The 27,377-nt window shown below is 46.3% G+C and overlaps 1 protein-coding gene across 2 annotated transcripts in view; it reads right to left on the bottom strand.

Moving 5' to 3' along the window:
* Positions 1-27,377, bottom strand: part of MCCC1 (methylcrotonoyl-CoA carboxylase 1) — a 99,769-nt gene that overhangs the window by 62,180 nt on the left and 10,212 nt on the right. For both annotated transcript variants that reach the window (XM_029615839.1, XM_029615840.1), the window contains exons 3-5: positions 20,339-20,478; positions 2,285-2,380; positions 471-592 (exon numbers count right to left, since the gene is read on the bottom strand). In XM_029615839.1, the coding sequence (XP_029471699.1) occupies positions 471-592; positions 2,285-2,380; positions 20,339-20,478 (358 nt within the window). The remainder of the gene's footprint in view (positions 1-470; positions 593-2,284; positions 2,381-20,338; positions 20,479-27,377) is intronic.

Raw genomic sequence — 27,377 nt, 5'->3', positions numbered from 1 at the left:
AAAGTAGGTACATGTAGTTCTTAAATGCTGGTCTTAGTGGGGCATTTGTTGAAGGTAAAAGAAGATAGGATATCAGGAATAAAGAAAAGCAACCAAACTTTTAAGTCAAATAATGTATATAAAAATTATCTAAGAACAATCTTTTATATTTTCCAAGAGTTGAGTTTCTAACAGAACAGTCAGTAAAGGAAATCAGGGTTAGTTCAGCGATGATCTAGTCTGCTCAAGCCAATCCCACAGGCAGCACTTTTCAAGCCGTGTGCTTGATACCACTTATTTCTATAGCATTGCTCGACAAACACAGTGCTGGTGCTTCATGCTACAAATATCAAGAGGTGTGACATACCAACAAAATACACTTTGGCAAAATTTCAGATGCAAAGCAGCTACACTGCATTGACTGCTTCCGGGGGAAATGCAACAGTACAGCTCTATCAAAACAAAGATTTAAAAAAAAAAAAAGAGAATACCTCTTAATACCCATTGCTCTGATAGCAGAGGAAGGTGGTCCGATGAAGATGATTCCCTCTTGTGTGCACTTCTCTGCAAATTCTGTGTTCTCCGAGAGGAACCCGTAACCTGGATGTACAGCCTAAAACCCAACAGAGAACCACCATGCTTAAAAAACAAAACAAAACAGTAATGCAGGGAAAGAAAACAAAATAGGAGGGCTGTGGAGACAAAAACATTAACGGAATTCAAAAAAGCGTTGAATAAGTACAGAGGATCCCTGGTGGCAATGAAGTGAAAGCCAGAGATCAACTGGGGTCTATGAAATTAAATTGGTCCTTATTTGCTGTCAGTACTGGGAACAGGACCAGGACACTGCAGTATTGCAAGCAACCTTCACTTTCAAGATCAGAGGAAAGGGGGAGAAGTGACATGGACAAGGCAGAGAAAGGAAGCATGTCCTAGTGATATTGAAGACTATAAGAGTGGTTGTGGAGGCAGCAGTGGCAGAATATTATCCAGCAAGGCTGCAGGGACTTAAGAGATGAAACATTCGGACAATAGCCTCACTGGTTTTGGTAGCCATTTTAGGTAATTACAAAATAAGATATACAGAGATGGGTGATGGATTATACTATATATGGGATCTTCTATGCTTATCTTCTCAGGTGGTACAGAAACTGAGTAAAACTGACTTCGATAAGAAGCTATATCCTACAAATGGTCAAGCTTTTATGGCTGGCACTGGGATACATCCTTGCAGTGTGGACAGGAATAACTAGGCAGACTGGATGGGCTGATTGGTCTTTTTCTGCCATCATCTACTGGGGGTTGCATATTCAGAAAGCAAGTGGGTAAATTATCCGGATAAAGTTATGCATGCAGCTTTATCTGGTTACTCAGCAGGACTTATCTGGACAAGTCTGTTGCTGCATATACCAGAATAAAAATTACGCACATAACTTTAGGACAGGTAAAGTTTTTCTGATCAGACTTAGCTGCATAACTTTAGCCGGTATGCACCCACCGGATAAAGTTTTACCATGCCCGGAATTCTTCCAGCCTTGCCTCTTTTTATGAACGTAAATTTTCTGTGGCCAACAATTTACCCACACCAAAATTTACCAGCTCAGTAGTGGAGGGTAATTTAGAACCTGAAGATTTGTCTGGCTAATTCCCAAAAACAGCCAGACAAATCTTTTGAACACGGATCTCTATGTTACTATGTCAAGTGCAATCTATTCAAAACACAACAAGATACTAAGCAAAGTCGCCACCCAAAATGTAGCATACTAAGAACTACTTCCATGCGAGGACCAGCCTCTGGCAGAGCTTGCCGAGTCACAGGTATTTTGCACCTGCGCGCCTGGAAGCCAATTTTTATAGGGAAACTCTCCTCAATGAATCAATGCCACAGGAAGTATTTACCATGCACACTTTGCAGGGGCAAAGTACATAGGGCAAAGGGATGGAAAGGAGATGCAGGGATTTCAAAATTACATCCCCATGCTTATAGTCTCGGGCTCGCCCCAGAACTGCCCATTTCCACCTCACAGGAAGAAGTCGGAGCGCTGTAAGCAGCAAGCGGGGGTTTACCTGCCGAGGACCGTACGTCAGTTTTCAAAGGGGCCTTCTTTGTGACTAGAGAACCTGTTTACCTGCCAAGAAGCCATTTGCAAATTGCCCCCGTAATGGTGAACAGATTATTCTGAAGGTAAAAATATATCTCCTACAATGCTGTGTTAAAGTTCCCGCTAAGTTATGTGTTAAAAAAAACCAAAAAACTTGTATCCAAATCTCTGCAGCTTTTATAGTATTTGCTGATGTCCTTTACCTGAGCAGATGATATTTTTGCTACTTGTATTATTTTATCCATGTCAAGATAGCTCTGCTGGGAGGCAGCTGGACCAATGAAATAGGCTTCATCAGCCTGAAATAAAAATATAAAAACGCTTTGATGAAACAATGCTACAGCTTTACACAGAATAAAACAGATATTGCCAACTGCTCTTCAGATCTTACTGTACTGAGCAGCTATATCTGATGCTCCGTTTTAAGGCCCCAGATTTAGGAGGTTGATGTACTTAGCCACAAATAGCTTCGCAAATGAAACACCACCAAAAGCAGTAAACACACATATAATCAAGTCTGCAAACTTTAATGTGCACTGACGTTTTGGTGTGTGTAATTTTACATTTATGAAGATATTTGCAGCAATTATGCAAAATCACTAAAGAATCATGCAAATCAGCTCATTAGCTGTTTGAACTTCACCAAACTCTGCACAATTCAGCAATTTTCCACAAAACAATTGCATCTCAAGATGTAGTTGTGAGGGGGGGGAGGGGAGGTTTGCAATAAAGTCCACAATTTCAAGAGGATGTTACCGCAAAATGCATGCTGCATATCATTTGATTAATATTTAAAACAGCTGGTCTGGTGAGAGAAAAATCTCACAATACTATCTTAGGTTTGCCTTTTATTGATTTTAAAAGGCTTGTAATTCCACATTCTTCCCAAAGAATTTGTTCAGTATACAAGGCTGTCAGTTACAAAGGGAAATTGGTTCTTACCTGCTAATTTTTGTTCCTGTTATACCACAGATCAGTCCAGACTCCTGTGTTTTGCCTCACTGCCAGCAGATGGAGACAAAGTTTCACTGACACTCTACATAACCCAGTGTGCCACCTGCAGTTCCTCAGTATTGACCTGTACCCAAGCCAAGATGACAGCAACAACCATACTTTTCTAAGCAAGTTTCTAAGCAAATTCACTCCCCTCCAACGAGCTAAAATAAGGTGAAGTTGCCCGAAATGCAACAGAAAACTCATTTCCCAAATTTAACATAAGCGATCAGCATTGAAAACCTCCAACAATTCCTCACTACGTACAAAACAACAGTACGAGCGACGGACTCCTCCCCCAGTAAATGGGCGGATCTCTGGACTGATCTGTGGTACTACAGGAACAGAAATTAGCAGGTAAGAACCAATTTTCCTTTCCCTATATTACCCAGACAGTCCAGACTCCTGGGATGCACCTAATTTCCCCTTAACTCGGGTGGGACCTGGAGAGTTCCACTCGTAGAACACTCTCACTAAATTAAGCACATAGAAGCTGGAGCCCCGAAATCCAAGCAAAAATGCTCAGCAAATTTCATGCAAAGACATCTGATGTGACTCAGCACGGGAAGTCTCCTGAGAACACGTCAAGTGCGCCCCTAAATCCTCTGGCAGCAAGCACCCTTTAGAAATGTAAGTCGACTTGACCACTTCCTTCAGCCACCATACAATTGTAGCTTAAACGACTTATTTCGCTTCTCTGGACCACTCCACAATACAAAGAGGTGATATGATCTACAAAGAGGAGATGCAATCTATGGAAATTACAAGTGACTTTTATATACCTCAATAATGCATAAGCTCCCCCACATGAGGTGTAGAGGAATCCAAATCCATAAAAACTGGAAGCTCAACTGTTTAACTAAGATGGAAGCTGAAACTACCTCAGACAGAAAAGAAGGCACTATGCATAAAGATACCTGTAGGAAGGGATCTCAACACAACAGCGCCTGAAGCTCCAAAATTCACCTGGCTGAACAAATAGCAACCAAGAACACCATACAATCCTTTTACTCACAAATCTGCTTCACTTTTTTGAAGGAGTTAATAAACATGTGGATACAGATGAACCAGTAGATGTAGTATACTTGGATTTTCAGAAGGTGTTTGACAAAGTTCCTCATGAGAAGCTTCTAGGAAAAGTAAAAAGTCATGGGATAGATGGCAATGTCCTTTTGTGGATGGCAAACTGGCTAAAAGACAGGAAACAGAGAGTAGGATTAAATGGACAATTTTCTCAGTGGAAGGGAGTGGGCAGTGGAGTGCCTCAGGAATCTGTATTGGGACCCTTACTTTTCAATATATTTATAAATGATCTGGAAAGAAATACGAGTGAGATAATCAAATTTGCAAATGATACAAAATTGTTCAGAATAGTTAAATCACAAGCAGATTGTGATAAATTGTAGGAAGACCTTGTGAGACTGGAAAATTGGGCATCAAAATGGCAGATGAAATTGAATATGGATAAGTGCAAGGTGATGCATATAGGGAAAAATAACCCATGCTATAGTTACACAATGTTAGGTTTCATATTAGGTGCTACAACCCAAGAAAGAGATCTAGGTGTTATAGTGGATAACACATTGAAATCGTCGGTTCAGTGTGCTGCGGCAGTCAAAAAAGCAAACAGAATGTTGGGAATTATTAGAAAGTGAATGGTGAATAAAACGGAAAATGTCATAATGCCTCTGTATCGCTCCATGGTGAGACCGCACCTTGAATACTGTGTACAATTCTGGTCGCCGCATCTCAAAAAACATATAATTGCGATGGAGAAGGTACAGAGAAGGGCTACCAAAATAAGGAGAATGGAACAGCTCCCCTATGAGGAAAGACTAAAGAGGTTAGGACTTTTCAGCTTGGAGAAGAAATGGCTGAGGGGGGATATGATTAGAGGTGTTTAAAATCATGAGAGGTCTAGAATGGGTAGATGTAAATCGGTTATTTACTCTTTCAGATAATAGAAAGACTAGGGAGCACTCCATGAAGTTAGCATGTGGCACATTTAAAACTAATCGGAGAAAGTTCTTTTTTACTCAACGCATAATTACACTCTGAAATTTGTTGCCAGAGGATGTGGTTAGTGCAGTTAGTATAGCTGTGTTTAAAAAAGGATTGGATAAGTTCTTGGAGGAGAAGTCCATTACCTGCTAATAATTAAGATGACTTAGAAAATAGCCACTGCTATTACTAGCAACGGTAACATGGAAGATACTTAGTTTTTGGGTACTTGCCAGGTTCTTATGGCCTGGATTGGCCACTGTTGGAAACAGGATGCTGGGCTTGATGGACCCTTGGTCTGACCCAGTATGGCATGTTCTTATGTACTAGATTCAGATTCCAAGATGGACAAATGTTCCGCACCTGAGGACACAAGTCCTTAGCTCCCTGAAGGAACCACAGAACATTTGGATGTGCGGACAGAGGATTCCCTTGCACCTTACCCCGGAGACAACCCAATGTTGCCAACTGTCCCTTGACCAGAACCTTTCTGTAGAAAAGCCAAGATATGTGACACCATAGCCTGAACAGACTGAGGCTGCATTCCATCAACAGCAGACCAGGACTCAAAGATCATCCAAATTCACACATACATCAAGGATGTAGAAGATGAAAATAACTACTTAATAACAACTAACATCTCAGTTGTCTCCTCTCAAAAGCGAAGCCGCAAGACAGAAGTGAGCTGCCTGACCCATAATTATTGGGCCCTGATGGAAAACATTCGACCGTTGTCCGAACCTCAGGGTCCCATCTATGGCCATATTGATCAGATCTGGGAAGCATAGTCGATGTGGCCACTTTGGAGCTACCAGGATCATGTTGCCTGGATGTTTCTCTATCCACCGTAATCCCTTGTCCAGAGGCCATGAGAGGAAAGACAAAGAAAAATACCTTGAGTCCATGGCAGCACCAGAGCTCCAATTCCTTTGTACTGTGTTCTGTTTAGTGGTTGTAAAACCACGATGCCTTGGTGTTCTCTTTGTTCGGGATATCCCCCATCTTCCGTGAATGACATTGCTACCTCTGACAGCACCCATTCCTCAGGGTCTAACTTTCTCCAGCTGATAGAATCCACCTGAACGTTCTGCCCAGAGAATCAACTCCCAGGCCTCTCCCTGATTATTGGTTCTGCCTTGACAATTGATGTAGTTCACTGTTGACGCATTGTCTGATAGGATCCGTACTGGAAGGCCACATAAACTTAGCAGACAGGCAAGCAACGTGAAATGCACCGCTCTCGTCTCTAACCAAATTTAGGCCATGAGGCCTCCCGTTTCGACCACTGGCCTTGCGCTGACTCATCTTGTCACTCCACCCTCCATCCAGAGAGGCTTGCATCGGTGGTGACTAATATCCAATTCATAATCTCCAATTGCACCCCACACTCAATTGGTGCAAGTAAGCACCATGAAAGACTGTCCCTGGTTTCCCCTAATGGACGAGGAAGATGAAACTCTTCCAATAACGGATTCCAGTGGGAGAAGAGCCCCATGCAGAGGCCGCATATGTGTGAACGCCCAATGCATTAATTCCAATGTCGATGCCATAGAACCCAGACCTGTAAATAGTCCCAGACCCTTGGCACTGAAAGCTCTAGCAAAATCCTAATCTGATTCTGCAATTTCTGCAATCTCTCTCCGCAAGAAACACTCTCTCCGCTAGTGTGTTGAACTGAGTTCCCAGATACTCTGGAGTTTGTAAGATGACTAAATGGCTCATTGCTAGGTTCACCACCCATCCTAGGGACTGCAAGCGCATCGGTACCTTTTGTACTGATCGTCGACAGAGGTCATTTGATTTTGCATGAATAAGCTAGTCATCCAGATATGGATACACTACACACCCTCCTTTTGCAGTGCGGCTGCCCCCCACCACCATCACCTTGGTGAAGGTACGTGGAGCCATCGCCAACCAAAGGAAAGGGCTCAATGTTCTCTTAGGACCATGAACCTCAGGAATTTCTGGTGCTCTGGCCTGATGGCTATGTGCAGATATGCCTCTATCTAGGCAAGAGATGCCAAGAATGCTCCCTTGTGTACCGTCGCTATGACGGAACTCAAAGTTAGACCTCAGAGTTTCCATGTGGAAACGGGGAAACTTGAGAACTGTGTTTACCTTCTTTAAATCCAGTATCTCCCAAACTGGATACAGGGGGAAAAAGAAACAGGATGCTTAACTTATAATAGACCTTCGGCCACACTAAGCGTGTTCAGGATCTGAGCCAACAGACTTGGGCCACGCCAAGTGTGATCAGGGTCTGAGCCAACAAACTCAGCAAGACATCTCTGTGAAAAAAAGAAAAATCTGAGCAGAGTCCAAAGCGGCTCTCAATCATATGCAATTTCTCCCCTTTCTAGAAGTGAGAAAGCCAATTCCCCATTAGAATCCTCCGATGTCTCATGATCCACACCCCCTTGAACATTACCAGGGACAGCCTCCCTGAGGTATTTGCCTGCCATGACTGACAAACGGGGAGGCCCAAGCATGTAGATCCCTACATAGTAGGTTGCGTTGCCTTCTCTGGGCGCCCCTGCAGAAAGGTCTGCAGACCCTGAAAACATTTCACCCAGGAGGAAGAAGATGGATCTATACCAGAGTCCATAACCCAACCTTGCTCTCTCCAACCTCTTTCGGGGAAGCTTCTGCCCTCAGGAACAGGGGAAAACTGACCATTGCCTCGCCTCCCACTCCACTCCCCCTCCAGAGACACCATAGGCCAAGGAGATGCCCCAACATAGGCAAAAGCTATAGTAGTCAAATCGCTTTGACCATCTAAACAGCACTGACAGAAACAGAGAGTGAGAGAGTGAGGACTGAATTGCTATCAGATGGCAAGCCTCACAAATAGCAAAGTGCTTGGATCTATTCGACCCTGGTGCCTAACTCTCCTGAACTTCAGCTCCGGGAGCCTAGTGTGCACACACCAGTGCCACAGGAAAATTAGTTCTTACCCGTTAATTTTCGTTCCTGTAGTACCAAGGATCAGTCCAGACTGCTGGGTTATGCCTCCCTTCCAGCAGATGGAGTCAGAGAGAAAACTGAAAAGCACCACCCACATAACCCGGGGTGCCACCTGCGATCCCTTAGTATTATGGATATCAAAGCAGAATGAATGACCATTACTATAGAAAAACTTTTTGTGTAAGATAAAAAAACATCATGCATAAATACGCTTTGCAACCAGTGACTAGATCAAGTTAAAACTAAACCTGCTCAATGAATGAATAAAACATGAACTGATAAGAAGAACAAGGTAGGCCGCTCAAAGTAAAGAACAGACTTGCGGTACAACCTGTCGAGAAAATATGAACAGCTGATTGGACTCTCCTGTGTATGGGCGGGCGTCTGGACTGATCCTTGGTACTACAGGAACGAAAATTAACAGGTAAGAACTAATTTTCCTTTCCCTGTATGTACCAGGATCAGTCCAGACTGCTGGGATGTACCCAAGCTACCCTAAATGGGGTGGGACCTGGAGAGTCCCGCGTGAAGCACACTGTCGCCAAAGGAATCCATGGTCGGATCCTTCACATCTAACCGGTAATGCTTAGCAAACGTGTGCAAGGATTTCCACGTGGCTGCCCGACAGATCTCTTGTGGCAAGACACACTGGCTTTCTGCCCATGAAGCCGCCTGAGACTGAAGAGAATGCACCTTTAGACCGTCCGGCACTGGGCGCCCACAACATATGTAGGCGGAAGCAATAGCATCCTTCAACCATCGGGTGATGGTAGTCTTAGAAGCCTTAGCCCCTTTCTTAGGGCCGCTCCACAAGACAAAGAGGTGATCCAACAACAGAAACGGATTAGAAACCTCCAAGTAGCGCAATAGAACCCTACGGACATCCAACCTCCGCAGATCCTTATCCTCAGCAGAAAAAGCCGGTAACTCAACGGATTGATTGACATGAAAAGCCGAAACTACCTTGGGCAAAAAGGAAGGTACTGTATGAAGAGAAATACCAGAACCAGAAATACGCAGAAAGGCTCGACAGGACAGGGCTTGAAGCTCAGAGACCCGCCTAGCTGAACAAATAGCCACGAGAAACACCGCTTTAAGCGTCAAGTCTTTAAGCATCGCTCGTTTCAATGATTCAAAAGGTAATCTGCAAAGAGACCGGAGGACCAAGTTTAAACTCCAAGACGGACAAACTGCTCGCACCGGCGGTTTCAAGTGCTTGGCCCCCTTCAAAAAATGTATCACATCCGGGTGAGCTGCTATGGAACTATCAATTTTACCACGGAGGCTGCCCAAGGCCGAAACCTGAACCCAGAGTGAACTGTAAGACAGACCCTTTCGTAACCCATCCTGTAAAAATGACAGGATGTGAACGATAGTGGTCCGTCGAAGAGACAAACTGAACCCACGGCACCAGGAATCAAAGACTTTCCAAACCCGGACATAGGTAAGCGATGTAGAAGTTTTCCTAGCTCGGAGAAGAGTAGAAATAACTGCCTCGAGTAACCCTTTCTTCTTAACCACCTCCTTTCATAAGCCAGGCTGCTAAACAGAATCGATGTGCCTGCTCTAAAAATACTGGACCCTGCCGCAGCAGGTTGGGTAGGTGACTAAAACGCAGCGGACCATCCGCCGCTAGGTTGATCAGATCGGCAAACCACTGCCTCCGGGCCCACTCGGGAGCCACTAGAATTACTGGGCCCTGGTGAGACTCTATGTGACGTAATACCTTTCCGATCAGCGGCCATGGAGGAAACACAGAGAAGGACGTGCGGCGGCCAAGGGAGAACCAGCGCATCCACCCCTTCGGACCCGTGGTCTCGCCTGCAACTGAAGAAGCGAGCCACCTTTGCGTTCCGACGAGTTGCCATCAGGTCTAGTGGGGGGTCCCCCATCGTCTGAATATCATTGCCCATCGCTTCCACAGACAGTTCCCATTCCCTGGGATCTAATTGTTATCGGCTGAGGAAGTCCGCCTGGACGTTGTCGACGCCGGCGATGTGAGATGCCGCAATCCGGTCGAGGTGGCACTCTGCCCAATTCATCAGCATGTCGGCCTCGGACACAGGACGAGTTCTGGTGCCCCCTTGCCTGTTTATGTAGGCCACCGTGGTCGCATTGTCGGAAAGAATCCGTACCGCCTTGTTGCGTAACAGTGGCAAGAAGTGTTGTAGAGCTAGTCGGACTGCTCTGGTCTCCAACCTGTTGATGGACCACTGTGCCTGACTCGGAGTCCAAAGGCCCTGAGCCGACCTTGACCGGCACACTGCTCCCCAACCGGAGAGGCTGGCATCGGTTGTTACCACTATCCACTGGGGACTCTCGAGGTAGACCCCCTTCAGGAGGTGATCCAGATTGAGCCACCAGGACAGACTGTACCTGGCCATTTCAGTCAGAGGCAAGGGGATCAAGTACTCCTCCGACTTGGGGTCCCAACGCGAGAGCAGCGCCCTCTGCAATGGTCTTAAATGTGTGAAGGCCCAAGGGACTAGCTCCAGGGTAGACGCCATATATCCAAGAACCTGCAAATAATCCCACACCACTGGGGAGGGGAGAGAGAGCAGACGCCGCACCTGGGACATCAACCTGTCCATGCGATCGAGGGGTAAGGAGACTCTGCCTGCCAAAGTATCGAAACAAGCCCCCAAGAACTCTATTACCTGAGTGGGGATCAGCTGGCTCTTGGCATAGTTGACAACCCAGCCCAGAGACTGCAGACGACATACAACTGAACGGACCGCCGTGCGGCAGAGTTGCTTCGATTTCGCTCGAATAAGCCAATCGTCCAGGTATGGATGCACCAGAATTCCTTCCCGATGTAAACTCGCCGCTACAACCACCAACACCTTGGTGAATACACGAGGAGCGGTCGCCAGGCCAAAGGGTAGGGCACAAAACTGATAGTGTTGGTCCAGAATCATGAACCTGAGAAACCGCTGGTGGTGTTCCTGGAACCCTATGTGAAGATATGCCTCTGTCAGGTCCAAAAAAGCCAAAAACTCTCCTTTGTGGACCGCCGCAATGACAGACCGCAAAGTTTCCATTTGAAAGCGAGGCACCCGCAAGGCTTGTTGACCTGCTTTAGGTCCAAAATCGGGCGAAAGGTCCCATACTTCTTTGGTACCACAAAATAGATGGAGTAGCGACCGGTCCAGTGCTCCGACTGGAGGAACTGGAGGAACCGGCGTGATGGCTCCCAGCGCCTTCAAGCGCTCTAGAGTCTGAAGGACCACCTGTTGCTTGCGCGGTGGCCCGCAAGATGACATCAGGAAAAGATCCAGGAGGGGACGAGCAAAATCCAAAGAGTAACCGTGACTTATAATATCTAGTACCCACTGATCGATGTTCAGGATGGAGGAATGGGTCGGTGTTCCTTCATTGTGCAGGCTTGCTGTTGCTGGCGATGGCATGGGAACCGGCTTGCTGAGGCCGCCTGCCGCGAAAGGAAGATGACCAAGACTGTGCCCTTGAAGTTGATTGTTGAGGGGTATAGCTCGAAGCCCCCCTATTTGACCGAAAATGACGCTGTCCCCTGAAACGGCCCCGGTAGTTACCAGGAGAGCGGCCCACCCTGGACTTGTCCTCTGGCAGCTTGTACACCTTGTTGTCACCCAGGCCTTGATGAGTTGTTCCAGCTCATCACCAAACAACTTACCCCGAAAAGGGAAGGAGCAGAGTTGGGATTTAGAGGAGGCATCTGCAGACCAGTTCCGGAGCCACAGCAGGCAACGCACAGATACTGCCGAAGACATAGTACGCGCCAAGGTCCGAAGGAGATAATAGAGGGCATCAGTGGTATAGGCTACAGCGGATTCCATGCGAGCCGCCTGCTCAGCCTCCCCAGGGGGGGGAAGGACTTGGGCCGTCAACATTTGCTGAACCCATCGAAGCAAAGCCCACTGCATAAGGCTACTACATACAGCCGCTCGCACTCCCAAGGCGGATACTTCAAAAATGTGCTTGAGCAACACCTCCAACTTCCTATCCTGAAGGTCCTTCAGCGCTGTGCCTCCAGTCACCGGAATAGTAGTATGCTTGGCTAAGGCCGTGACTGTGGAGTCCACCTTGGGAACCTTAAGGAGATCAAGCGTCTCAACAGGGAGCGGGTATAACTTTTTCATGGCTCTGGTGACCCTCAAGGAAGCCTCCGGGTTCTCCCACTCCCATGACACAATCTGTGAAAGTTTCGGGTGAAAAGGGAACGTCTGTGGCGGGTCGTGAATTCCCGCTAACGCTGCATCCCCGTAGACAAATCCGATGATTCCTGAGATAGGGGGAGTTCCAGCTCCTGCAGCACATGTAAAATTAAATGTTCCAGTTCTTCCCTATGGAACAGCTGTAGGACCTGTGGTTCATCCCCTTCTACTGGAGTGACGTTATCTCCCTTATCGTCCAGGAAGAAAGGATCCTGAGAACCCGGATCCACCGGGTCCACTAGATCAGGCAACCTATTTGGCAAGTTACCCCCCCCCCCCCCCAGAGTCCCTCGGGATCTTGGCTGGGAGGGAAGACTGAATATCCCCCACTCAGACTCTGCCTCTAAATAAGCTTTATGCAACAGTAATATAAATTTTGATGAAAAAGGTTGCTGTTGCTTTAAGGACCCGCCCCCGCCGCCCCCCCCTCCCCCCCGAGGCCCTACCCGGAGGAAGAGCTGGTTCGGCCGGCAAACCGCACGGTCTGTATGGCGAGAACAGTGGAGGAGGGAGATCCCCTCCCTCCTACGAGTCATCAGCATCCCCGGAGGCAGACAAAATGGCCACCGACCCCGCGTTAATCAGGAGCGAGCTAGGCCCCTGCCTCGTGGTCTCCTCGCAGCCATGTGTGCCGCGAAATGGCCGCCCTCCGTGGCGAATAGCTGTGCTGCGAAGGCCCCTCGCCCCCGGGGAGACACCAGGAGCAGAGGCCTTCACGGGAGAGCCGGAGCCCTGGCTCTCCACAGGAGCTGCATGCTGTCCCCCTAGGCATGGTCTGCAGCCGGGTGGAGAACTCCACCCCCTCCGGAGGCCCGGGAGTGCTGGCAGGCGCGGCTGAGCAGGAGAGCACAAAATAAAGAAAAGCTAAGTTAAATAACTAAAAAGATTTAATTATTTATTTTTAACTAAGCTCAGCCCACGGGGAACGGCACTGGTGGGGGGCCAGAGGAATGGAGCGTCTCTGAGGAAGGGGGAGAGTGACCGGCCCACCGGTAAGTCCTCCCCCTCTGCTCACCGGGTCAAACTGAAAACCTTCTGGGAAAGAAAAGCAGGACAAAGCCCTGCCATGCCTGCCTGTCACTGGCTGCTTGAGTAAACCAGAAAGGAAAATAAATTGCTTTTGATTGCCCTTTTTTTTTTTTTTTTTTAAATGATCCAGTCACAGGTTCTGAAGCTGTACTGTCAAATTTTTTTTTTTTTTTTTTGAGGTAGTCAAACCTGGTGGGGCAGAACCCCAAGGAAAACCGAGATCAGGACCGCAGGGTTTGACTCTCAATCTGCTGGAGTCAGAGAAAATACTGAGGGATTGCAGGTGGCACCTCGGGTTATGTGGGTGGTGCTTTTCAGTTTTCTCTCTGACTCCATCTGCTGGAAGGGAGGCATAACACAGCAGTCTGGACTGATCCTGGTACGTACAGGGAACTAGGCATACACGCACACCCCTGCAGGATGCATGCAAATACGTGCTCAAGATTAGGTTGCAATCATGCGGGCATAAGTAGCTGCATAAATACGCGCTCATGTTTAGTTTGCAGTCTTATGCGCACAAGTATCCACGCAAATACGCGCTCAAGTCTAGATCGCAGACATACATGCTCAAATCTAGGCCATAGCCTTATGCGCACAGGTCCCAGCACATGCAACCGCTACTCAGTGAGAATGTACGCACACGCCTATGCAGGCGAGAAAAGAACCGCTGCAGTGGCCTACCACACAGCTAAGTAAAGCCTGCCTGCACCTTCAGCACGTTTAGGCCCAGATCCATTTAACATCTGGCACTGAAAATCATCGGCCTGAAAAGCTTCTCAACAGCTCAGGCCTCTTGACTGGCTGAGAATCCATGGAGACTGGGGCCAAGAGTCAGCATCTCGCTAAAGGAAAATTAGTTTCTTACCTGATAATTTTCTTTCCTGTAGTACCAAGGATCAGTCCAGACTGCTGGGTTATGCCTCCCCTCCAGCAGATGGAGTCAGAGAAAAGCTGAAAAGCACCCCCTAGATATACCGGTGTGCCACCTGGGATCCCTCAGTATATTCGATATCAAAGCAGAAGGAACTAAACAAGCACTTCCGCCAAGTAATCAACCTTTTTAACTCAACCACTGACCAGATCAAGTAGCAACATTGCCTTAAAGACATAAACAAACCTGTCTCCCTATGTATTAAAATAGAAATGAACCTTAGAACAACTTACCGTATAATGTGCAGCAATACTTAATACCATAACCTGTAGATGTAGATCACTGCAAGAAGCGAAGTAATCAGATAGAAACACGAGCGGACTCTCCCGAAAATGACTTGGGCGGGCGTCTGGACTGATCCTTGGTACTACAGGAACAAAAATTATCAGGTAAGAAACTAATTTTCCTTTCCCTGTACGTACCAGGATCAGTCCAGACTGCTGGGATGTATCCGAGCCGCCTTAAATGGGGTGGGACCCAGAGAGTCCCGCTCGAAGTACACTGCTCCCAAAGGACTCAGTCGACGGACCACGAACATCCAAGCGATAATGCCTAGCAAACGTATGTAAGGATTTCCAAGTGGCCGCCCTGCAAATCTCCTGGCAAGACACAAACTGGCTTTCAGCCCATGAAGCCGCCTGAGAACGCAGAGAGTGAGCCTTAAGCCCATCAGGAACAGACTTTCCGCAGCCAATGTATGTGGACGCGATTGCGCTCTTCAACCAGCGGGCAATAGTTGTCTTGGATGCCTGAAGACCCTTCTTGGGCCCATTCCACAACACAAACAAGTGATCCGACCTTCGAAACTCATTAGTTACTTCCAAGTACCGTAGGAGTACTCGACAGACATCCAAACACCTCAAGTCCCGAACTTGAGAAGTCCGGAGCTCCTCCTCCGTAAAGGAAGGCAATTCCACCGTCTGATTGACATGGAAGGCCGACACCACCTTAGGCAAGAAGGAAGGTACTGTGTGCAAAGACACTGCTGACTCAGAAATACGCAAGAACGGTTCCCTGCACGAAAGAGCCTGAAGTTCCGAAACGCGACGCGCTGATGAAATGGCCACTAGGAATACTGTCTTGAGAGTTACATCCTTCAAGGTGGCCCTCTTAATAGGCTCAAAGGGGGCAGTGCAGAGACCACGGAGAACTAAGTTCAAGCTCCAGGAAGGACATGGAACCCTCACAGGGGGACGCAAATTCCTAACTCCTCGCAAAAACTGAGCAACATCTGGGTGACATGCAAGAGGGGAACCCTCAATCTTGCCCCTCAGGCAGCCCAACGCCGCCACCTGAACCCTAAGAGAACTGTAGGCCAAGCCCTTCTTCAAACCGTCCTGTAAAAATGTAAGGATATGCTCTACAGAAGCCTGTCGTGGCGAAATCTTTAACTCACTACACCATGAGTCAAAGACCTTCCACACTCTAGCATAGGTAAGAGTAGTCGAGGATCTGCGTGCCCGAAGGAGGGTAGAAATAACCGCTTCTGGATAACCTTTCTTTCTCAACTGAATCCGCTCATAAGCCAAGCCGCCAGACAAAAGCGATCTGCCAGATCGAAAAATATCTGACCCTGGCGTAGGAGATTCGGGAGATGACCGAGACGCAGCGGCCTGTCCACCGCCAGGTTGACAAGATCTGCGAACCACGGGCGCCTTGGTCACTCCAGAGCCACGAGAATTACCAGACCCTGATGGGATTCTATGCGCCTTAAAACTTTTCCCACCAGGGGCCACGGAGGAAACACATAAAGGAGGATGCGAGGAGGCCACGGAAGCACTAGCGCATCCACCCCTTCCGATCCGTGCTCTCGCCTTCGGCTGAAGAAACGCGCCACCTTGGCATTTAGTCGAGTTGCCATCAAATCCAAGTGCAGAACCCCGCATCGCCTCGGCCGACAGCTCCCACTCTCCTGGGTCTAGGTGTTGCCGACTGAGATAATCCGCCTGAACGGTGTCCACGCCTGCAATATGGGTGACCGTGATGCGGGATAAATGGCGTTCCGCCCAGGTCATCGACAATGACGCTCCGGCCGCCACCGGACAACTTCTTGTGCCCCCTTGCCTGTTTATATATGCCACAGTGGTCGCATTGTCCGATAGTAGTCCTCGGACCTGGGATCCCAGCGGGAAAGAAGTGCTCTTTGTAAAGGCTGCATAGCGCAAAGACCCATGGTACCATTTCCAGAGTAGACGCCATATGTCCAATGACTTGTAAATAATCCCAGGCCGTAGGTAACAGCAGGTCCAACAGGTTTTGCACTTGCGCCATCAGATTGACCATCCGCTGATGTGGCAGGAACACTTTGCCCACCGAAGTATCGAACCGGGCTCCCAGGAACTCCAATTGCTGAGTCGGTTCTACATGGCTCTTCGCAAAGTTGATTACCCAACCTAGCTTCTGAAGTTGCTCCACCACCAACCGAACCGCTCGCTTGCACAATGCTTCCGACTTTGCCCGGATGAGCCAATCGTCGAGATAGGGATGTACCAGTATCCCTTGACGGCGTAGAGAAGCTGTATAATCAATGTAGAAATGTAGAAAGATCAGGACTGCAGGTTATGCCTCTCAATCTGCTGGAGTGAGAGAAAATACTGAGGGATCGCAGGTGGCACACTGGTATATCTAGGGGGTGCTTTTCAGCTTTTCTCTGACTCCATCTGCTGGAGGGGAGGCATAACCCAGCAGTCTGGACTGATCCTGGTATGTACAGGGAAACACACTTTGTGCATAAGCAAATTAAAACCAACAGAAGACCTCTACTCCTCCTCAGTGCAAGTGCCTGTCTACCCTTCTGCAGGACAGGGAACTGCCAGCAATAGCTGAGGGGATTCCCCTGCCTCTCCCGCCGATGCTGCTAGGAAATTGAAAATGGCTGCCGTTTCTGCGCTGATAGGGAAAGCCTCAGTGCTAGACCCTGTTATCCGTGAGGCTTATTCTACCGGTGTGGCCATGCTTGATGCAGACTCCTGAATGCTTTTGCTGCATGCACATGCTGTTCCTCCCGGCACCACCAGCATCTCATCGGCAAGCAGGAGGAACAGTCCCTCAGCACCACAGAGCCAACATTTGGTCTCTTCCGCAGGCACAGAAGCTGCTGAAAAACCCCATCGCTGAGTTCCCCAAGTTGCTAAGCTAGCTTCCCCGCCAGAACCTCGCTGCTGCACAGATTCCTCTATCTAGTTCCTTGTTCTCTTTTTTTTTTTTTTTTTTTACTCTCTGATAACAAAAAGATACAAAGAAACCAATATTTTCCTTTGGTGCAGAGGTTCAGGTTCCAGGAGCGCAGGCTGCATGGCAGATCGGAAGAGGCAGACTTTTTTTTTTTCTTCATAACTTTACCAAACACAATACCTACTCCCTAGAATGAAACACAGAGCTGCTAGCAGAAAAAAAGGAAAATCAGCCAAATTAAAAAAGGGACTGAGTAAAAGAAAACAGCCATCCTTGAGCCTGTAGCTGCCTCAGCAGCCTCGTGAAGGGGAGGGATCTGGACCACCAGATTTACACCCCACAGAAGAAAGGAGCGAGCATACAAAATGGTCACCAACCCCCAATTCGTCCACCCCGACCAGACAGGGAAGGACCCACTAGGACCCAAAAAACCCCTGGGAGGAAGGCTCATAAATCCAAAACAGTCTCCTGACTGCAGAACTGCAGGTTTTTCACCATGTACCATGTAATGAGGGACTGCAGGTGGCACACTGGGTTATGTAGAGTGTCAGTGAAACTTTCTCTGTCTCCATCTGCTGGCAAGGAGGCAAAACCCAGGAGTTTGGACTGATCTGGGTACGTACAGGGAACAATATATTTATTTCCATGTACCATCACTCTCTATCAAAGCAGAAATGCTAACAGGAATCTTCAAAATGATAAAAAACTTACCTGTTGTTTCCTCTTTGTCTTATATCGCCATCTATCCTTCCCATTTTTAGTTCTAATATTAGATATATTGGATTGTCACAGTTTTCAGGAATAAGAACTGTGCACTTTTTATAATGGCCATGGTTTTGGAAACCACCTTCCAAATCCTCGTTTCAATTTCTACTGCATTCTGCTACTATGGAGTTCTCTGAAGGATCAGCACAGCAGCACACAGAGGTACTTAGATTTATAAAGCTGGGAGCTTTCAAAAACATTGAACATTAGTAGCTCCTAGGGGCTTAAATTAAAAAAAATATATAATCAGGACCTCAGTTTGTATTTTTTTGGACCACTGGTTTCCTTCTACATCTTTGTGTTTTCAGTGCAATCAGAATCTGTCTCCATTGAGCTATGCCCCAGGGCTCTTTATTTGCAACTGCCTAGAGATTTTTCCCCTATTTTACATCTTCCCTCCCAACCATTACAACAACAGACCACAGCCAGGAGCAGCAAACCACAGTTACCTCCGGAACTTGCCTACCATGAACCCCACGTATGGCCACAAGATGTTGATGTTAAGCAACCAATCCAGCGTGCATTAGCATAGGCTTTCCACGTTTATACACTCTCATTTGGTTCTAAAATGAGCATGACACCAAGCTAAGTGGATTTTAAAGTACTATCATCTCCCTGATGCAGTGGATGCAGACATATCAGCTGATGGGGGGTTTGCTACTAAATGTTTCTGATTTATTGTTGTACCATGTCATAAGACCGCCTAGAATGTGGCTATTTTTATGTGCAATTCAAATTTTTTTTTTGGAGGGGAGGTGGGAGTTTTCCATTCCTTGCAGTAAATGATTTGACCGGTTAGAATTACATGAAAGATGGTACGCCAACAGATCCGGTTCTCTGATCCCCCCTGGGACTTTATTACCTTCATGGTCAGTGTGGCGCCTACTTTGAGTTTTTCTTATTTAGGGATTTTCTCACCACCCTCGTTTCACAGGTCTCTGATTTTTGACACGAGGTTATGGTAGCTCCTCTTTTGGTTTTGTGTTGGCATCCCCAGCCTTGTCCAAATTAGCCCAGGGAGCAGAAGCTGGGCCCTGCAAAGCCAGGTTTTCCACATGACACTGTGCAGCACTTGCCATCAGTCACCTGACCAACCACAAGAGACTTCAACTATTTTAACTGTCGATGAATAGTCTGCTTTAGGGCAGAATACCTAGAAATGTTACTATCCTCAGCATAAAATTTGTACTGAATGGGAATCCACCTCTCTGTTTGTTCTCTCTCACTTCGTCTTCACCATTTCCTTTACCCCCACCCAGTGGTTCCTGCTAAACTCTCTTTTGCCATCCTCTTTCCCCATCTGTTAAGAAAGATGTAAAAAACACCACAGTTATATTTGTGCAACTGCTTTTTAGCAAACCTAGAGCCATGGGACTTGCATGAAACTGAGGCACATCTGTCTTCTCACCTCTAAATCTCCTAAAGCAGTGGTGTTCACTTCTGGTCCTTGAGGTCTGCAAGCGGGTGTGGTTTTCAGAATATTCTTAATGAGCATGCATAAGAAGGATATGCATATGATTGAGATAAGGGGCATGCAAATCTCTGTCATACATATTCTTTAGGGATATCCCGAAAACTCCACCCGTTTGCGGCCCACGAGGACCATCTGTGAATGCCACTACCCTAAAGCCTTCAGCTGGTGGAGTCCAAGTTGCAAACTTCTGTTATCACTCCCATGTAGGTTTCCCTCCTGTCACTGACTGCTGACTTTATTCATTAAATTGGAACTCAAATGCAATATGGAATATCCCTTTGCAGTTAGAGAACAACAAAAACAAGGGCGAACAAAGAAAATCACATAATTTAGCATAAATCATGCCATTGTCTTCTTTGTCTCTGACCACTTCTTTTTGTTATCATCACTGCTTTAGTTGGGCAGTCACCCTTTAGCTCATTCCCTACTGGTTGGAGAACAGAATATGACATTCATTTCCCAGGATGTTATTTCACAGACATGTGCTTGCTGCATTGTTTGCAAGAACAAAAAATAAAATAAAAATTCAAATATATCTTAAAGCAAAAACATATGAATTAGCTGTTCACCAAAGCATATTCCTCCAACCAAGTTACAAGCCTTCTCTCTCATCGCAGGCCTTCAGCTGTGCCAACGAAGGCATTAGTTACCAGTGCCTTGTCCTTCAAAGAATTCATGCCACTCTACAGCACTTCGCATTAATAGGTACTCTTGCTGAAAGAACACAACATACCATTGCTACATGCATGGAGTTCTTGTCTGCCTCACTATAAACAGCTACTGATTGCACTCCCATCTTCTTAGCGGTCCTCATCACCCGGCAAGCAATTTCTCCTCTGTTTGCAATGAGGACTTTCTCGATTTTCTTTGCACCTGTATAAAAAAGCAATCAAAGATGACAACAAACCAATAAGTGCGCAATAGGTACAATAAGCATCCTGTCCCTCCCAGACAGGAAACGAGAGAAATCCCCAGTACATCTGATCCCACCTGTTCAATGGGTGTTTGAAGGGTTCCTATAAGTCTGGGAATGACTTTGCTGTCTAAGGTGTTAGCCTGCACCATCTGTACAGACCTGAAATTCACACATTCAGATCTAGCAACATGAACTCTGCCTTTCAGACTTCAGAGGTAGATAAAATAAAGATTAGCTGAAACTGGGTAATATGTCAGTATGTCTGTGAAGAATTTTGGAGAGAAGCACTGACAAGTCAGTTAAAAGTAGTAGGACTTTTTTTTTTTTTCAAGAAAGGCAAAAATGTACAGTAAAAATGAATTCCAAAGAGGGAAATTCAATATTAGTAATGATAAATATGAATACTATTTTTGTGCATTTCACTTATTCCTTTTCATTAGTAGCTCAAGCCAAGTTACATTCAGGCACTGTAGGTAAACATGCTGCATATTAGCAAGGTAAATTATGCTCAGACATAAGATGCTTAAAGTAGGAAGAGGAAGATTTCATACATCAACATACATTTTTTGATGTGCTGGGGAATATAGAGTTGTTGTAATTTGTACAGTAGTCCTCATCAGTAGAGGGGATTGAGTCTATATTGTCAGACATAAGATGTGCCATGTTGGGTCAGACCAAAGGTCCACTGAACCCAGCATCCTGTCTCCAACAGTGGTCAAAACTAGATCACAAGTATCTGGCAGATCCCATAAAGTAGATTTAATTCTTTGTTGCTCACCCCCAGGAATAAATGGTGGGTTTCAGAATCCATCTCTTTAATAATTTTCTGGACTTTTCCTCCAGGAACTTATCTAAACCCCTTTTAAGCACCTGAAGCGATACCTACAAATACTTTAAATTTGACTAATAGCAGCTGGATTTAGATCTAAACTCCTTTAGGTAGCCTGTCCTCCTAAACTGATTCACTGGACTGGACTAGTTTGATGGTTACCCCCATGCAATATACTCTAGTCAGCTGATATATAGATATTTCTATAGGCTTGAATTAGAACATAATTGATTTTAGATTACAGGGCTCCTACATATCTATCAAACTATGATCATAATCAACAGTAAAATACTTTAAACATTAGACCTTGTTTACATCATACTAATTGGTTTTGAGCCTTAATCAATGGAGTTTCTAGTAACCGTCCAAACAAAAGTGGTGTGACTGACATTTTAGTCCACTTGAATATATAGAAAAGGCCATAACATTATTAGCTGGATAGACTGAAGAAAGTTATTGCTATCACTAGGAGTGAGTAAAGGAAAATTGGTTCTTACCTGCTAATTTTCGTTCCTGTAGTACCACAGATCAGTCCAGACTCCTGGGATGTAACAAAGCTCCCTACTCACGGTGGGACCTGGAGTGTCCCGCTCAATGCACACTTTCACCAAAAGATTGGGAATCTGTTACTCCCACATCCAGACAATAATGCCTTGCAAAATTATGTAGTGACTTCCAAGTCGCTGCCCTGCAAATCTCCTGTGGAGAAACTAGCTGAGCCTCTGCCCATAAGGCCACCTGAGAACACGTAGCATGAGCATGCAAGCCCTCAAGAACCAGACGACCACTAGTAATGTAAGTAGATCCAATAGCCTCCTTAAACCATCATGCAATAATAATCTTAGATGCTTTCGAACCTCTATTTGAACCACTCCTCAGAACAAAGAGATGCTCCAACCTCCAGGTTACCTTGAGATATTTCAACAATGCTCTCCTTACATCTAAACAGCTTAAGTTCCCTCACGTGGGGAGTGGACATGTCCACCTCAGGAAAAGCTGGAAGCTCCACTGTCCAATACACGTGAAACGGCAATACCACTTTAGATAAAAAGGAAGGTACCGTCCTCAATGACACGCCCAAGTTTGAAATCTGAAGGAATGGATCACCGCAAGACAAAGCCTGCAACTCAGATATTCTCCTAGCCGAGCATATGGCCACCAGAAAGACAACCTTAAGAGTCAAGTCTTTAAGCATCGCCCTTCTATGTGGTTCAAAAGGGGCCTCGCACAAACATCTGAGGACAAGATTAAAATTCCAGGATGGACAAACTTTCTGCACCGGCGGACGTAAATTCCTCGTACCTCTAAGAAGCTGAATCACGTCTGGATGTGCAGAAATAGTACAGCCTTCTATTTTGCCATGGAGACAACCCAGAGCTGCCACCTGGACTTAAGAGCTCAGACACAACTCTTTGGCCAGACCTTCTTGAAGAAAAGCCAAAATTCAGGCACTGAAGACTTGAGAGGCCGAACCCCGTTAGCTGAACACCAGGACTCAAAAGCATTCCATATCCTCACATACGAAAGATTAGTAGACTTTCTCCTGGCCTGCAGCAACGTAGCAATGACAGCCTCAGGATAACCCTTATGTCTCAATCGCCACCTCTCAAAAGCCAAGCCGCTAGACAAAAGTGAGCAGCCTGGTCTGAAAGTATGGGTCCCTGATGAAGGCTGCCCACTAAGTGACCAAAGCGAATTGGGCCGTCCACAGCAGAACTGCAGGTTTTATACCACCTACTATCTGCTGGAGACAGAGAAATACTGAGAAACTGCAGGTGGCACCCGTGGTTAAGTAGCAGTGTCAGTAAAACTTTCTCTGTCTCCATCTGCTGGCAGGGAGGCATAACCCAGGAGGCTGGACTGATCTGGCTATGTACAGGGAACTAACCATTGCCTTGCCTCCCATGCCACTGCCCTCCAGACACACCATAGGCGAAGGGGATGTCCCAACATGGGCAAAGTCTGCAGTAGTCAATCATTTTGAGCAACTAAACAGCGCTGACACAGACGAAGAGAGAGTGAGGACTGAATTGCTCTTAGATGGCAAGCCTCACAGATAGCAAAGCATCTGGACCTGTTCATCCCCAGCACCTAGCTTTCCTGAACTGCAGCTCTAGGCGGCCTCCTGCGCACACCAGTGCCACCCAGACAGACGCATGCAACCCTCCAGGACGAATGCAGATATTCACTCAAGACTAGGTTGCAGTTATACGCACACAAGTACCTACGGAAATACGTGCTCATCTAGGTCACAGCCTTACGCGCATGGGTCCCTGCTCTTGCAACTGCCACGCAGCAAGAATGTGTGCAAGAAAAGAACCGCCACTGCAGACTACCACACGGTTAAGCAAAGCCTGCTTGCACCTTCAGCTTTTTTAGGCCCGGAACCATTCATCATCTGGCACCAGAAATCACCAAAGGTCTGAAGAGCTTCTCAACACAGCTCAGGCCTCTTGACCAGCCAAGAATCCCTGGAGACTGGGCAGAGAGCCAGCAACCCCCGCTGCCTGTTCCACTAAACAAGCTTTGCACATAAGCAAATTAAAACTGGCAGAAGACCTCTAACAGAACCAGAGATGACTCCTTGGTGCAAGCAGGGCTGGTGCGACCATTAGGCTGGAGTAGGCAGTCACTTAGGGTGCCATAAGTGGGCAGGGGATGTTGAGGCATACAAGAGCACCATTTTCGAAATGCAAAGGAGGGATGAGAGCAGTCGCGGAGCACAAACCAGAAGGAGGTAGCGGTATGCAATTTCAAGTGGTGGGGGAGAGAGAGAAAGAACTATAAGAGGGAGAACATGACTCTATAAATATATCTACCACTGTAAAGGGGCACTTTAAACTCAGGGTGGGTTTTGGGGAGGGCAGGGGGCGGTATTACATTGGTCTGCCTAGTGCGTACAGACCTTTGCACTGGCCTTGGGTACAAGTGTCTCTCTGCACCTCCATGGGACAGGGAACTGCGGGTGAAAGTTAAGGAGGGGATTCCCTTGCCTCTCCTGGGAATGCTGCTAGAGAATCAAAAATGGCTGCCGTTCCCATTCTGACAGGAAAAGCTTCAGCCCTAGACCTCATCATCTACGAGGCTCGTTTACCCATTGGTCTAGTGCTGGGCTCCCTCAAATTGTCTTCCCCACCAGGGATGCTTACAGAATACAAGCTATCTGAATTTAGGCACAGCCAGCAATGTCTGCCTTGCGCCAGTACCATGGGGCCAGAGTAGCGCGCCACTATCTCCACCATGTTTACAGGAACCTCAGGAAACCCCCGGGTGACAAATTGTGAAGCAGCGATCAAGGCCCCGAGTAACCAGCACAACGATTCCTCTGCCTCCCATTTGCTTTTGCTTGCTTTTTTTTTTTTGAAAACAAGCTTTAAAACTGCATCCACTGCTGTAACTAGCTCCGGAACAAAGAGGAATAGAAATTCAATTCTTCCCTGTTCAGATGGGACCCAAAATGCAGAGCTGCCAGCGGAACCAATGCTGCCTCGTGGGGGATGAGGGATCTGGATCACCAGATATACATCTCCACGGAATCTCGGAACAAGGTACCATCAAGGGTCACCAACTCCCTGCTTGTTTGCTTCAAACCAGGGGGGGTGGCCCCACCAGAACCTAACAACTCCCTGGGAGAAACTGTAGATCTATCTTCTCTTTCTTTTTTATATTCTCCAGTCTGCAGGTTTTAATACCATCTACCACCTGCTGGACACAGAGAAATATTGAGGGACTACAGGTGGCACACTGGCTTATGTACGGTGTCAGTGAAACTTTCTCTGTCTCCATCTGCTGGCAGGGAAGCAAAACTCAGGAGTTTGGTCTAATCTGGGTATGTACAGGGAACAGGAATTAAATTATACTTTATGGGATCTGCCAGGTACTTGCAACCTCGATTGGCCACTGTGAGACACAGGATGCTGGGCTGGATGGACCTTGGTCTGACTCAGCTTGGAAATTATATTCTTATGTCATCTCTTTCAAGTGTTCACTATACTCTATTGCACCAGTTTAATACACTACAATTTTTTTCCTGTCTTTCATTTGTTTAATTTACATAGAAATAAAAGATCAATGAGACCAAGATAAATAAAAATGTAAAAATGAAAGAAAATCAATTTTCCTGGTGCTATAAATACACTTCTCAGCATAAAAATATGCTGATATGCTGCTAACCCCAGGGGGTCACTGATTATCCAAGTACTTCTGAATGTTTGTAACTATGGTGCCTTGTAAAAATCTTCACACCCTTCTATATTTTTCACATTCTGCTGTCTAAAAATATACAAATCAAAATGCATTAAAATAAATGTTTCATTGATCTGCACAATATAAGAACATGCCATACTGGGTCAGACCAAGGGTCCATCAAGCCCAGCATCCTGTTTCCAACAGTGGCCAATCCAGGCCATAAGAACCTGGCAAGTACCCAAAAACTAAGTCTATTCCATGTTACCGTTGCTAGTAATAGCAGTGGCTATTTTCTAAGTCACCTCAATTAATAGCAGGTAATGGACTTCTCCTCCAAGAACTTATCCAATCCTTTTTTAAACACAGCTATACTAACTGCACTAACCACATCATCTAGCAACAAATTCCAGAGTTTAATGCTGCATTGAGTGAAAAAGAACTTTCTCCGATTAGTTTTAAATGTGTCACATGCTAACTTCATGGAATGCCCCCTAGTCTTTCTATTATCTGAAAGAGTAAATAACCGATTCACATCTACCCATTCTAGACCTCTCATGATTTTAAACACCTCTATCATATCCCCCTTCAGCCGTCTCTTCTCCAAGCTGAGAAGTCCTAACCTCTTTAGTCTTTCTTCATAGGGGAGCTGTTCCATTCCTCTTATTTTGGTTGCCCTTCTCTGTACCTTCTCCGTCGCAATTATATCTTTTTTGAGATGCAGTGACCGAATTGTACACAGTATTCAAGGTGCGGTCTCATCATGGAGCGATACAGAGGCATTATGACATTTTCCGTTTTATTCACCATTCCCTTTCTAATAATTCCCAACATTCTGTTTGCTTTTTTGACTGCCACAGCACACTGAACAGACAATTTCAATGTGCTATCCACTATGACGCCTAGATCTCTTTCTTGGGTGGTAGCACCTAATATGGAACCTAACATTGTGTAACTATAGAATGGGTTATTTTTCCCTATATGCATCACCTTGCACTTATCCACATTAAATTTCATCTGCCATTTGGATGCCCAATTTTCCAGTCTCACAAGGTCTTCCTGCAATTTATCACAATCTGCTTGTGATTTAACTACTCTGAACAATTTTGTATCATTTGCAAATTTGATTACCTCACTCGTCGTATTTCTTTCCAGATCATTTAAAAATATATTGAAAAGTAAGGGTCCCAATACAGATCCCTGAGGCACTCCACTGCCCACTCCCTTCCACTGAGAAAATTGCCCATTTAATCCTACTCTCTGTTTCCTGTCTTTTAGCCAGTTTGTAATCCATGAAAGGACATTGCCACCTATCCCATGACTTTTTACTTTTCCTAGAAGCTCTTGTGAGGAACTTTGTCAATCGCCTTCTGAAAATCCAAGTATACTACATCTACCGGTTCACCTTTATCCACGTGTTTATTAACTCCTTCAAAAAAGTGAAGCAGATTTGTGAGGCAAGACTTGCCCTGGGTAAAGCCATGCTGATTTTGTTCCATTAAACCATGTCTTCCTATATGTTCTGTGATTTTGACAGCAACGGATTCATGATGTCAGTCCGGCCCGGGTATTCGCCACCCAGGCCGGCCCAGGACACATCACATGGTCTGCCAAGCACGGCTCTGTCACGCCCGCGCACGGTAGACCATGTGACTGGAGTGATCGGCCCACCGGGGGATGCCCGATCCCCCTATAGGTCAATCCGCTCCTGGATTTTGATGTTTAGAACACTTTCCACTATTTTCCTGGCACTGAAGTCAGGCTAACCAGTCTGTAGTTTCCTGGATCGCCCCTGGAGCCCTTTTCAAATATTGGGGTTACTTTCATTGTGAAAGAACAATT

Source organism: Rhinatrema bivittatum, chromosome 9 (genome assembly GCF_901001135.1).
Source record: "Rhinatrema bivittatum chromosome 9, aRhiBiv1.1, whole genome shotgun sequence".
Lineage (NCBI taxonomy): Eukaryota > Metazoa > Chordata > Amphibia > Gymnophiona > Rhinatrematidae > Rhinatrema > Rhinatrema bivittatum.
This window is presented reverse-complemented; position numbering and strand designations above follow the sequence as displayed.